At 55.7% G+C, this 13,557-nt stretch overlaps 1 protein-coding gene across 2 annotated transcripts in view; it reads right to left on the bottom strand.

Annotated features, from left to right (window-relative positions):
* Window positions 1-13,557, bottom strand: part of LOC120941730 (serine/arginine repetitive matrix protein 1-like) — a 137,463-nt gene that overhangs the window by 44,831 nt on the left and 79,075 nt on the right. For both annotated transcript variants that reach the window (XM_040355353.1, XM_040355354.1), the window contains 3 exons: window positions 13,406-13,480; window positions 11,358-11,405; window positions 3,385-3,459 (listed from right to left, as the gene is read on the bottom strand). In XM_040355353.1, the coding sequence (XP_040211287.1) occupies window positions 3,385-3,459; window positions 11,358-11,405; window positions 13,406-13,480 (198 nt within the window). The remainder of the gene's footprint in view (window positions 1-3,384; window positions 3,460-11,357; window positions 11,406-13,405; window positions 13,481-13,557) is intronic.

Here is a 13,557-nt window from a genome sequence, read left to right as displayed (position 1 = left end):
TACTACTACTGATTGGAGAGCCGCTCGCTGATTGGAGATCTCTACTACTACTGATTGGAGAGCCGCTTGCTGTTTGGAGATCTCTACCACTACTGATTGGAGAGCCGCTCGCTGATTGGAGATCTCTACTACTACTGATTGGAGAGCCGCTCACTGATTGGAGATCTCTACTACTACTTATTGGAGAGCCGCTTGCTGATTGGAGATCTCTACTACTACTGATTGGAGAGCCGCTTGCTGATTGGAGATCTCTACCACTACTGATTGGAGAGTCGCTCGCTGATTGGAGATCTCTACTACTACTGATTGGAGATCTCTGCTACTACTGATTGGAGAGCCGCTCACTGATTGGAGATCTCTACTACTACTGATTGGAGAGCCGCTTGCTGATTGGAGATCTCTACCACTACTGATTGGAGAGTCGCTCGCTGATTGGAGATCTCTACTACTACTGATTGGAGATCTCTACCACTACTGATTGGAGAGTCGCTCGCTGATTGGAGATCTCTACTACTACTGATTGGAGAGCCGATCGCTGATTGGAGATCTCTACCACTACTGATTGGAGAGCCGCTCGCTGATTGGAGATCTCTACTACTACTGATTGGCGAGCCGCTTGCTGATTGGAGATCTCTACCACTACTGATTGGAGAGCTGATGGCTGATTGGAGATCTCTACTACTACTGATTGGAGAGCCGCTTGCTGATTGGAGATCTCTACTACTACTGATTGGAGAGCCGCTTGCTGATTGGAGATCTCTACTACTACTGATTGGAGAGCCGCTTGCTGATTGGAGATCTCTGCTACTACTGATTGGAGAGCCGCTTGCTGATTGGAGATCTCTACTACTACTGATTGGAGAGCCGCTCGCTGATTGGAGATCTCTACTACTACTGATTGGAGAGCCGCTTGCTGATTGGAGATCTCTGCTACTACTGATTGGAGAGCCGCTTGCTGATTGGAGATCTCTGCTACTACTGATTGGAGAGCCGCTTGCTGATTGGAGATCTCTACTACTACTGATTGGAGAGCCACTTGCTGATTGGAGATCTCTACCACTACTGATTGGAGAGCCGCTCACTGATTGGAGATCTCTACTACTACTGATTGGAGAGCCGCTCACTGATTGGAGATCTCTACTACTACTTATTGGAGAGCCGCTTGCTGATTGGAGATCTCTACCACTACTGATTGGAGAGCCGCTCGCTGATTGGAGATCTCTACCACTACTGATTGGAGAGCTGCTTGCTGATTGGAGATCTCTACTACTACTGATTGGAGAGCCGGTCGCTGATTGGAGATCTCTACCACTACTGATTGGAGAGCCGATCGCTGATTGGAGATCTCTACTACTACTACTTATTGGAGAGCCGCTTGCTGATTGGAGATCTCTATTACTACTGATTGGAGAGCCGCTCGCTGATTGGAGATCTCTACTACTACTGATTGGAGAGCCGCTTGCTGATTGGAGATCTCTACCACTACTGATTGGAGAGCCGCTTGCTGATTGGAGATCTCTACCACTACTGATTGGAGAGCCGGTCGCTGATTGGAGATCTCTACTACTACTGATTGGAGAGCCGCTTGCTGATTGGAGATCTCTACTACTACTGATTGGAGAGCTGCTCACTGATTGGAGATCTCTACTACTACTTATTGGAGAGCCGCTTGCTGATTGGAGAGCCGCTCACTGATTGGAGATCTCTACTACTACTGATTGGAGAGCCGCTCACTGATTGGAGATCTCTACTACTACTTATTGGAGAGCCGCTTGCTGATTGGAGATCTCTATTACTACTGATTGGAGAGCCGCTCGCTGATTGGAGATCTCTACTACTACTGATTGGAGAGCCGCTTGCTGATTGGAGATCTCTACTACTACTGATTGGAGAGCAGCTCACTGATTGGAGATCTCTACCACTACTGATTGGAGAGAGGCTTGCTGATTGGAGAGCCGCTTGCTGATTGGAGATCTCTACCACTACTGATTGGAGAGCCGCTCGCTGATTGGAGATCTCTACCACTACTGATTGGAGAGAGGCTTGCTGATTGGAGATCTCTACTACTACTGATTGGAGAGAGGCTTGCTGATTGGAGAGCTGATGGCTGATTGGAGAGCTCTATCCCTGGTGGTTGGAGAGTCAGTTGCTGATTGGAGGGCCACTTGCTGATTGGAGAGTCCTAGTCCGGCTGATTGGAGAGCTGATTGCTGATTGGAGAGCTCTAGTCCTGCTAATTGGAGGGCCACTTACTGATTGGAGAGCTCCACCCCCCGATTGGTGATTGGAGAGCTGATTGGAAAGCTGATTGGAGGGCTCTAGTCCAACTCAGCAGGGGGCATGTCAGACCTCTGCAGAGAGACCACTGCTTCCACACAAGAGAGCAAAGCTCCTCCTCTACAGCATGCTGGCAGGGTGACAGGCTTCTCATAGAAGGCTGAGGCTGGTTTTGTAAAGAGGACAGACTGTAAATCCTGAGATGTGTTCCGTTGATTTAACCCAAAAGTTCTGTTGGACTTTAAATCGAATTGGGTTGTTTAATCCTTCGATGTATGTCAGTATTCCATCTTCCTCCTCCGCAAGACCCGCGAGAGCGAGAGCGCCTCTAAGCCAGTTTGGGATTTATACCTCAATATTTAAATAACCCCAAAAGGCACACATGGGGGTCCGACGTCCGTGTATATATATATAAAATATCTCAGTGCGAGTTTCTGAATGATGAATAATTCCTGTAATGTGTTTATTCCCTGTGATAGTCAGCGCCACCTAGTGGCCACGCCGCAGTATTTTCCTGATGGAGGCGTCTAAGGGAAATTCCACATGATGGCCACTAGATGGCGCTGACAACCACAGGAAATAAATATAAATATTCAGCACATGATGGGGGTTTTTCTTCATGGCTGTGCGAATGCTGAGAAATTTACACATCAAACGTTCTATAAATCGATCCGATCGTCACACCAAACAAGAGATGATCGTTTTTCCTCCAATCATTGATAAATATCAAACAGGATATTGATTTTTCCAGGTTTCCAATATTCAGACACAGATAACACTCGCTGATACACTTTCCATACAGACTGTCCTACAAGGTGGTATTGTGCCCCCCCCCCTATGCCTGGGACCCCACAGAGCCTGAAATCACCCCCCCTCCCCCTATGCCTGGGACCCCCCAGAGCCTGAAATCACCCCCCCCTCCCCCTATGCCTGGGACCCCCCAGAGCCTAAAATCAGCCCCCCCCTCCCCCCTATGCCTGGGACCCCCCAGAGCCTGAAACCCCCCCCCCCCCCCCATGCCTGGGACCCCCCAGAGCCTGAAATCAGCCCCCCCCCTCCCCCGTATTACAGATTGTCCTGTCCTGTATATATAACATTGTCACTTACTGTGACTATTAATGATGAGAAACATCCGGGACACTTCTTCCGTCTCTGAGGAGCGCCGGGAGATGACGGCTCCTGCTGCAAGAGAGGAAGGAGGGGGTGAGGGGCGGCGCATACAGCAGGTCACAATCAATACTTATTTTAATCCATTTCAATTAAAAACTTTAACATTAAAAAAATTTAATAAAAAATAAAGTAACACTTTTTTTTTACTATATCTATCGATTAGACAGTCTGATTTTTCTTTTCTCATGATATAAAAATAAATTTGCTACTAAGAACTGGCCAATAGGGCTTCACCCCACCCCCCCCCCCCGGGGGCAACAAATATCAGTTATTATTATTAGGTTTACACCGATACCAAGTATCAATACTCATGCAAATGCACCAATGCCTCGGTTCTTTGAGCTGTCAGCGGGGTTTCTGGGTGATGTCATCCGGTGACCCCACCCCCTTATGACGTCACCACGGTCCCATCATGCCCCGAGCTGCGACGTCATAAGGGGGCAGGGTCACTGGGTGACATCACCAGGTGACCCTCCGCCCCGTGTCTATATAAGTCGCTGCGCACCGCGCACACGGCATTACAGCGGGAAAGAGAGAGAGCGTTGAGGCAACATCAGGAGAAGAGAAGAGGAAAGAAGCCAACGGAGAAGACCGGTCAAGAGCGAGCAAAAGAGCAGAAGAACCCGGCAGAAGGCACCGGACAGCGGGAGAAAGAACAGAAGAGGTCAGAGAGAGAAGAGGCAGGAGAGAGCGGGAGAAGAGGCGGGAGAGAGCGTAGAAGAGGCTGGAGAGAGCGGAGAAGAGACCGGAGAGAGCGGAGAAGAGGCCGGAGAGAGCGGAGAAAGAGGCTGGAGAGAGCGGAGAAAGAGGCTGGAGAGAGCGGAGAAGAGACCGGAGAGAGCGGAGAAGAGGCCGGAGAGAGCGGAGAAAAGGCCGGAGAGAGCGGAGAAGAGGCCGGAGAGAGCGGAGGAGAGGCTGGAGAGAGCGGAGAAGAGGCCAGAGAGAGCGGAGAAGAGGCCGGAGAGAGCGGAGAAGAGGCCGGAGAGAGCAGAGAAGAGGCCGGAGAGAGCAGAGAAGAGGCCGGAGAGAGCGGAGAAGAGGCCGGAGAGAGCGGAGAAAGAGGCTGGAGAGAGCGGAGAAAGAGGCTGGAGAGAGCGGAGAAGAGACCGGAGAGAGCGGAGAAGAGGCCGGAGAGAGCGGAGAAAAGGCCGGAGAGAGCGGAGAAGAGGCCGGAGAGAGCGGAGGAGAGGCTGGAGAGAGCGGAGAAGAGGCCAGAGAGAGCGGAGAAGAGGCCGGAGAGAGCGGAGAAGAGGCCGGAGAGAGCAGAGAAGAGGCCGGAGAGAGCAGAGAAGAGGCCGGAGAGAGCGGAGAAAGAGGCCGGAGAGAGCGGAGAAGAGGCCGGAGAGAGCGGAGAAGAGGCCGGAGAGAGCGGAGAAGAGGCCGGAGAGAGCGGAGAAAGAGGCTGGAGAGAGCGGAGAAGAGACCGGAGAGCGCGGAGAAGAGGCCAGGGAGAGCGGAGAAGAGGCCGGAGAGAGCGGAGGAGAGGCCGGAGAGAGCGGAGAAGAGGCCAGAGAGAGCGTAGAAGAGGCCGTAGAGAGCGGAGAAGAGGCCGGAGAGAGCGGAGAAGAGGCCGGAGAGAGCGGAGAAGAGGCCAGAGAGAGCGTAGAAGAGGCCGTAGAGAGCGGAGAAGAGGCCGGAGAGAGCGGAGAAGAGGCCGTAGAGAGCGGAGAAGAGGCCAGAGAGAGCGGAGAAGAGGCGGGAGAGAGCAGAGAAGAGGCCGGAGAGAGGCCAGAGAGAGCGGAGAAGAGGCCAGAGAGAGTGGAGAAGAGGCCAGAGAGAGCGTAGAAGAGGCCGTAGAGAGCGGAGAAGAGGCCGGAGAGAGCGGAGAAGAGGCCGTAGAGAGCGGAGAAGAGGCCAGAGAGAGCGGAGAAGAGGCGGGAGAGAGCAGAGAAGAGGCCAGAGAGAGCGGAGAAGAGGCCAGAGAGAGTGGAGAAGAGGCCAGAGAGAGCGGAGAAGAGGCGGGAGAGAGCAGAGAAGAGGCCGGAGAGAGGCCAGAGAGAGCAGAGAAGAGGCCAGAGAGAGTGGAGAAGAGGCCAGAGAGAGCGGAGAAGAGGCTGGAGAGAGCGGAGAAGAGGCCGGAGAGAGCGGAGACGAGGCCGGAGAGAGCGGAGACGAGGCCGGAGAGAGCGGAGAGAGCAGAGAAGAGGCCAGAGAGAGCAGAGAAAAGGCTGGAGAGAGCAGAGAAGAGGCCGGTGAGCAGAGAAGAGGCCGGAGAGAGCGGAGAAGAGGCTGGAGAGAGCGAAGAAGAGGCCGGAGAGAGCAGAGAAGAGGCTGGAGAGAGCGAAGAAGAGGTCGGAAAGAGGCCAGAGAGAGAGCGGAGAAGAGGCCGGAGAGAGCGGAGAAGAGGCCAGAGAGAGTGGAGAAGAGGCCAGAGAGAGCGGAGAAGAGGCGGGAGAAGAGGCCGGAGATAGGCCGGAGAGAGCGGAGAAGAGGTCGGAAAGAGGCCAGAGAGAGCGTAGAAGAGGCCAGAGAGAGCGTAGAAGAGGCCAGAGAGAGCGTAGAAGAGGCGGGAGAGAGCAGAGAAGAGGCCGGAGAGAGGCCAGAGAGAGAGCGGAGAAGAGGCCGGAGAGAGCGGAGAAGAGGCCAGAGAGAGTGGAGAAGAGGCCAGAGAGAGCGGAGAAGAGGCCGGAGAAGAGGCCGGAGAAGAGGCCGGAGACGAGGCCGGAGAAGAGGCCGGAGAGAGGCCAGCGAGAGAGCGGAGAAGAGGCTGGAGAGAGCGGAGAAGAGGCCAGAGAGAGTGGAGAAGAGGCCAGAGAGAGCGGAGAAGAGGCCGGAGAAGAGGCCGGAGAGAGGCCGGAGAGAGCGGAGAAGAGGCCAGAGAGAAGAAGAGAAGAGGCCGGAGAGAGCGGAGAAGAGGCTGGAGAGAGCGGAGAAGAGGCCGGAGAGAGCGGAGAAGAGGCCGGAGAGAGCGGAGAAGAGGCTGGAGAGTGCGGAGAAGAAGCCGGAGAGAGCAGAGAAGAGGCAGGAGAGAGCGGAGAAGAGGCCGGAGAGAGCGGAGAAGAGGCCGGAGAGAGCAGAGAAGAGGCTGGAGAGAGCGGAGAAGAGGCCGGAGAGAGCAGAGAAGAGGCTGGAGAGAGCGGAGACGAGGCCGGAGAGAGCGGAGAAGAGGCCGGAGAGAGCGCAGAAAAGGCCGGAGAGAGCGGCGAAGACGCCGGAGAGAGCGGAGACGAGGCCGGAGAGAGCGGAGACGAGGCCGGAGAGAGCGGAGAGAGCAGAGAAGAGGCCGGAGAGAGCAGAGAAAAGGCTGGAGAGAGCAGAGAAGAGGCCGGTGAGCAGAGAAGAGGCCGGAGAGAGCGGAGAAGAGGCTGGAGAGAGCGAAGAAGAGGCCGGAGAAGAGGCCGGAGAAGAGGCCGGAGAGAGCGGAGACGAGGCCGGAGAGAGCAGAGAAGAGGCCAGAGAGAGCGGAGAGAGCGGAGAAGAGGCCGGAGAGAGCAGAGAAGAGGCTGGAGAGAGCAGAGAAGAGCCTGGAGAGAGCGGAGAAGAGGCCGGAGAGAGCAGAGAAGAGGCCAGAGAGAGCGGAGAGAGAAGAGAAAAGGCCGGAGAGAGCGGAGAAAAGGCCGGAGAGAGCGGAGAAGAGGCCGGAGAGAGCGGAGAAGAGGCCGGAGAGAGCAGAGAAGAGGCCAGAGAGAGCGGAGAAGAGGCCAGAGAGAGCGGAGAAGAGGCCAGAGAGAGCGGAGAAGAGGCGGGAGAAGAGGCCGGAGAAGAGGCCGGAGATAGGCCGGAGAGAGCGGAGAAGAGGTCGGAAAGAGGCCAGAGAGAGCGTAGAAGAGGCCAGAGAGAGCGTAGAAGAGGCCAGAGAGAGCGTAGAAGAGGCGGGAGAGAGCAGAGAAGAGGCCGGAGAGAGGCCAGAGAGAGAGCGGAGAAGAGGCCGGAGAGAGCGGAGAAGAGGCCAGAGAGAGTGGAGAAGAGGCCAGAGAGAGCGGAGAAGAGGCCGGAGAAGAGGCCGGAGAAGAGGCCGGAGAGAGGCCGGAGAGAGCGGAGAAGAGGCTGGAGAGAGGCCAGCGAGAGAGCGGAGAAGAGGCTGGAGAGAGCGGAGAAGAGGCTGGAGAGAGTGGAGAACAGGCCAGAGAGAGCGGAGAAGAGGCCGGAGAAGAGGCCGGAGAAGAGGCCGGAGAGAGGCCGGAGAGAGCGGAGAAGAGGCCAGAGAGAAGAAGAGAAGAGGCCGGAGAGAGCGGAGAAGAGGCTGGAGAGAGCGGAGAAGAGGCCGGAGAGAGCGGAGAAGAAGCCGGAGAGAGCAGAGAAGAGGCAGGAGAGAGCGGAGAAGAGGCCGGAGAGAGCGGAGAAGAGGCCGGAGAGAGCAGAGAAGAGGCTGGAGAGAGCGGAGAAGAGGCCGGAGAGAGCAGAGAAGAGGCTGGAGAGAGCGGAGACGAGGCCGGAGAGAGCGGAGAAGAGGCCGGAGAGAGCGCAGAAAAGGCCGGAGAGAGCGGCGAAGAGGCCGGAGAGAGCGGAGACGAGGCCGGAGAGAGCGGAGACGAGGCCGGAGAGAGCGGAGAGAGCAGAGAAGAGGCCGGAGAGAGCAGAGAAAAGGCTGGAGAGAGCAGAGAAGAGGCCGGTGAGCAGAGAAGAGGCCGGAGAGAGCGGAGAAGAGGCTGGAGAGAGCGAAGAAGAGGCCGGAGAAGAGGCCGGAGAAGAGGCCGGAGAGAGCGGAGACGAGGCCGGAGAGAGCAGAGAAGAGGCCAGAGAGAGCGGAGAGAGCGGAGAAGAGGCCGGAGAGAGCAGAGAAGAGGCTGGAGAGAGCAGAGAAGAGCCTGGAGAGAGCGGAGAAGAGGCCGGAGAGAGCAGAGAAGAGGCCAGAGAGAGCGGAGAGAGAAGAGAAAAGGCCGGAGAGAGCGGAGAAAAGGCCGGAGAGAGCGGAGAAGAGGCCGGAGAGAGCGGAGAAGAGGCCGGAGAGAGCAGAGAAGAGGCCAGAGAGAGCGGAGAAGAGGCCAGAGAGAGCGGAGAAGAGGCCAGAGAGAGCGGAGAAGAGGCGGGAGAAGAGGCCGGAGAAGAGGCCGGAGATAGGCCGGAGAGAGCGGAGAAGAGGTCGGAAAGAGGCCAGAGAGAGCGTAGAAGAGGCCAGAGAGAGCGTAGAAGAGGCCAGAGAGAGCGTAGAAGAGGCGGGAGAGAGCAGAGAAGAGGCCGGAGAGAGGCCAGAGAGAGAGCGGAGAAGAGGCCGGAGAGAGCGGAGAAGAGGCCAGAGAGAGTGGAGAAGAGGCCAGAGAGAGCGGAGAAGAGGCCGGAGAAGAGGCCGGAGAAGAGGCCGGAGAGAGGCCGGAGAGAGCGGAGAAGAGGCTGGAGAGAGGCCAGCGAGAGAGCGGAGAAGAGGCTGGAGAGAGCGGAGAAGAGGCTGGAGAGAGTGGAGAACAGGCCAGAGAGAGCGGAGAAGAGGCCGGAGAAGAGGCCGGAGAAGAGGCCGGAGAGAGGCCGGAGAGAGCGGAGAAGAGGCCAGAGAGAAGAAGAGAAGAGGCCGGAGAGAGCGGAGAAGAGGCCGGAGAGAGCGGAGAAGAGGCCGGAGAGAGCGGAGAAGAGGCCGGAGAGAGCGGAGAAGAGGCCGGAGAGAGCGGAGAAGAGGCCGGAGAGAGCGGAGAAGAGGCTGGAGAGTGCGGAGAAGAGGCTGGAGAGTGCGGAGAAGAGGCTGGAGAGAGCGGAGAAGAGGCTGGAGAGAGCGGAGAAGAGGCAGGAGAGAGCGGAGAAGAGGCCGGAGAGAGTGGAGAAGAGGCCGGAGAGAGCAGAGAAGAGGCTGGAGAGAGCGGAGAAGAGGCCGGAGAGAGCAGAGAAGAGGCTGGAGAGAGCGGAGAAGAGGCCGGAGAGAGCGGAGACGAGGCCGGAGAGAGCGGAGAAGAGGCCGGAGAGAGCGCAGAAAAGGCCGGAGAGAGCAGAGAAGAGGCTGGAGAGAGCGGAGAAGAGGCCGGAGAGAGCGGAGACGAGGCCGGAGAGAGCGGAGAGAGCAGAGAAGAGGCCGGAGAGAGCAGAGAAAAGGCTGGAGAGAGCAGAGAAGAGGCCGGTGAGCAGAGAAGAGGCCGGAGAGAGCGGAGAAGAGGCTGGAGAGAGCGAAGAAGAGGCCGGAGAGAGCAGAGAAGAGGCCAGAGAGAGCGGAGAGAGCGGAGAAGAGGCCGGAGAGAGCAGAGAAGAGGCTGGAGAGAGCAGAGAAGAGCCTGGAGAGAGCGGAGAAGAGGCCGGAGAGAGCAGAGAAGAGGCCGGAGAGAGAAGAGAAAAGGCCGGAGAGAGCGGAGAAAAGGCCGGAGAGAGCGGAGAAGAGGCCGGAGAGAGCGGAGAAGAGGCCGGAGAGAGCAGAGAAGAGGCCAGAGAGAGCGGAGAAGAGGCCGGAGAGAGCGGAGAAGAGCCTGGAGAGAGCGGAGAAGAGGCCGGGGAGAGCAGAGAAGAGGCCGGAGAGTGCAGAGAAGAGGCCGGAGAGAGCAGAGAAGAGGCCGGAGAGCAGAGAAAAGGTCGGAGAGAGCGGAGAAGAGGCGGGAGAGAGCGGAGAAGAGGCAGGAGAGAGCAGAGAAGAGCCTGGAGAGAGCGGAGAAGAGGCCGGAGAGAGCAGAGAAGAGGCCGGAGAGAGAAGAGAAAAGGCCGGAGAGAGCGGAGAAAAGGCCGGAGAGAGCGGAGAAGAGGCCGGAGAGAGCGGAGAAGAGGCCGGAGAGAGCAGAGAAGAGGCCAGAGAGAGCGGAGAAGAGGCCGGAGAGAGCGGAGAAGAGCCTGGAGAGAGCGGAGAAGAGGCCGGAGAGAGCAGAGAAGAGGCTGGAGAGAGCGGAGTAGAGGCCGGAGAGAGTGGAGACGAGGCCGTAGAGAGCGGAGAAGAGGCCGGAGAGAGTGGAGACGAGGCCGGAGAGAGCAGGGAAAAGGCCGGAGAGAGCAGAGAAGAGGCCGGAGAGAGCGGAGAGAGCAGAGAAGAGGCCGGAGAGCACAGAGAAGAGGCCGGAGAAAGCAGAGAAGAGGCCGGAGAGCGTGGAGAAGAGGCCGGAGAGAGCGAAGAAGAGGCCGGAGAGAGCGAAGAAGAGGCCGGAGAGAGCGAAGAAGAGGCCGGAGAGAGCGAAGAAGAGGCTGGAGAGAGCGAAGAAGAGGCTGGAGAGAGCGAAGAAGAGACTGGAGAGCGCGAAGAAGAGCCCGAAGACCCCCCGGAGCTGCCTAATAAATAACTTTAAAAACCTGTGTAGTGTTTTTTTTTTTTTTTATTGACACTTTTCCCCCCAGGTGAATGGGTAGGGGGACGATGTACCCCATATTCATTCACATAGTTTGGGGGGCCGGGATCCCTTATTAAAGGGGGCTCCCAGATTCTAATAAGCCCCCCACCCACAGACCCCGACAACCAACGGCCAGGGTTGTCGGGAAGAGGCCCTTGTCTTCATCAACATGGGAACTAGGTGCTTGGGGTGGGGGGGCACAGGGCCCCTCTGCCTAAAAGCACCCACCCCCCATGTTGAGGGCATGCGGCCTGGTACGATTCAGGAGGGGGGAGCTTGCTTGTCCCCACCACCTTTCCTGACCGGCCGGGCTGGTGCTAGGATAAGGGTCTGGTATGGATTATGGGGGGGACCTCACGCCGTTTTTTCGGTGTGGGGTGTTCCCCTTAGAATCCATACCAGATCGAAGGGCCTGGTATGGCCTTGGAGGGGGGAACAAATGGCGGTTTAAAATAAAAATTGGCGTGAAGTCCCCCTCAAGATCATTAGAGCACATCAGGCAAGACGGCGACCCGACTTCAGTGATATTCAATGGGCTGAAGTCGGACCAAAGTAGTGCAGGGCGCTTTAAAGTTGGGGGTGGGGAGGATTTAGGGGCATCAGAGGGGCACCCAAGGGACTCTTTTCTGAGCATGTTGGGGTGTCTCCTCTTAGGTGGGGAACCCGTCACCTTCCTCCTCCACCAACTACAGCAGAGGACCCCCCCGGAGCCCCAAAAAATAAGTAGAAATCCATAATAATCACCTTTTTCTCCTGGCGACGTGAACGTCGTTTAGACAGTTTGATTGGATCCTGAAAAAGGCGAGAACAGAATTATGTGATGACCTCAACCTATCATTGGAGTCTAAGAAATACATTCACAGTATACAGGGGGCATGCTGATTGGAGAGCGCTAGCCCTGCTGACTGGAAAGCTGAATGCTGGTTGGAGAGCAGCTTTCTGATTGGAGAGCAAATTGCTGATTGGAGAGCTCTAGCCCTGCTGATTGGAAAGCTGATTGCTCATTGGATAGCTGATTGGGGAGCCGATTGCTGATTGGAGAGCTGATTGGAGCCCCAAAAATAAGTAGAAATCCAAAATAATCACCTTTTTCTCCTGGCGACGTGCCCGTCGTTTAGACAGTTTGATTGGATCCTGAAAAAGGCGAGAACAGAATTATGTGATGACCTCAACCTATCATTGGAATCTAAGAAATACATACACAGTATACAGGGAGCATGCTCATTGGAGAGCGCTAGCCCTGCTGACTGGAAAGCTGATTGCTGATTGGAGAGCCTCTTGCTGATTGGGGATCTTAAATCCTACTAATTGGAGAGCCAATTGCTGATTGGAGAGTGCTAGCCCTGCTGATTGGAAAGCTGATTGCTCATTGGATAGCTGATTGGAGAGCTGATTGTTGATTGGAGAGCTCTAGCCCTGCTGATTGGAGAGCTGAATGCTGATTGGAGAGCAGCTTTCTGATTAGAAAGCCAATTGCTGATTGGAGAGCTCTATCCCGCCTGATTGGAGGAGAGCTCTGGCCTGGCTAATTGAAGAGCCACTTGCTGATTGGAGAGCTTAAATCCTACTGATTGGAGAGCTCTAGTCCTGCTGATTGGAGAGCTGACTGCTGATTGGAGAGCTCTAGCCCTGCTGATTGGAAGGCTGAATGCCGATTGGAGAGTAGCTTATGGATTGGAGAACTCTATCCCTCCTGATTGGAGAGCCGATTGCTGATTGGAGAGCTCTATTCCTCCTGATTGGAGAGCTGATTGGAGAGCTCTATCCCTCCTGATTGGAGAGCTGATTGCTGATTGGAGAACTCTATCCCTCCTGATTGGAGAGCTGATTGCTGATTGGAGAACTCTATCCCTCCTGATTGGAGAGCTGATTGCTGATTGGAGAACTCTATCCCTCCTGATTGGAGAGCTGATTGCTGATTGGAGAACTCTATCCCTCCTGATTGGAGAGCTGATTGCTGATTGGAGAGCTCTACTCCTCCTGATTGGAGAGCTGATTGCTGATTGGAGAGCTCTACTCCTCTTGATTGGAGAGCTGATTGGAGAGCTCTACTCCTCTTGATTGGAGAGCTGATTGGATAGCTCTATCCCTGCTGGTTGGAGAGCTAATTGCTGATTGGAGAACTCTATCCCTGCTGGTTGGAGAGCTAATTGCTGATTGGAGAACTCTATCCCTGCTGGTTGGAGAGCTAATTGCTGATTGGAGTTCTCTAGCCCTGCTGATTGGTAAGCTGATTGGAGGGCTCTAGTCCTGCTGGTTGGAGATCTCATTGCTGATTGGAGAACTCTATCCCTCCTGATTGGAGAGCTCTAATCCCTGCTGGTTGGAGAGCTGATTGCTGATTGGAGTTCTCTAGTCCTGCTGATTGGAGATCTCATTGCTGGTTGGAGGGCTCTAGCCCAACTCAGCAGGGGGCATGTCAGACCTCTGCAGAGAGACCACTGCTTCCACACAAGAGAGCAAAGCTCCTCCTCTACAGCATGCTGGCAGGGTGACAGGCTTCTCATAGAAGGCTGAGGCTGGTTTTGTAAAGAGGACAGACTGTAAATCCTGAGATGTGTTCCGTTGATTTAACCCAAAAGTTCTGTTGGACTTTAAATCTAATTGGGTTGTTTAATCCCAGATAACACTCGCTGATACACTTTCCATACAGACTGTCCTACAAGGTGGTATCATAATGCCTGGGACCCCCCCCCCCTTATCATAATGCCTGGGACCCCCCAGTGCCTGAAATCAGCCCCTCCTCCCCCGGATTACCTCTATTGTCCTGTATATATAACATTGTCACTCACATCAACACTTAATGATGAGAAACATCCGGGACACTTCTTCCGCTTCGGAGGATTGCTGGGAGATGACGGCTCCTGCTGCAAGGAGGGAAGGAGGGGGTGAGGGGCGGGCGCATACAGCAGTTCTCAATAAATACATAAATGTGTACATGGAC

This window comes from Rana temporaria, chromosome 5 (assembly GCF_905171775.1).
Source record: "Rana temporaria chromosome 5, aRanTem1.1, whole genome shotgun sequence".
NCBI classification, from domain to species: domain Eukaryota; kingdom Metazoa; phylum Chordata; class Amphibia; order Anura; family Ranidae; genus Rana; species Rana temporaria.
Note: the sequence above shows the minus strand (reverse complement) of the source record. Positions and strands in the feature narration are given on the sequence as shown.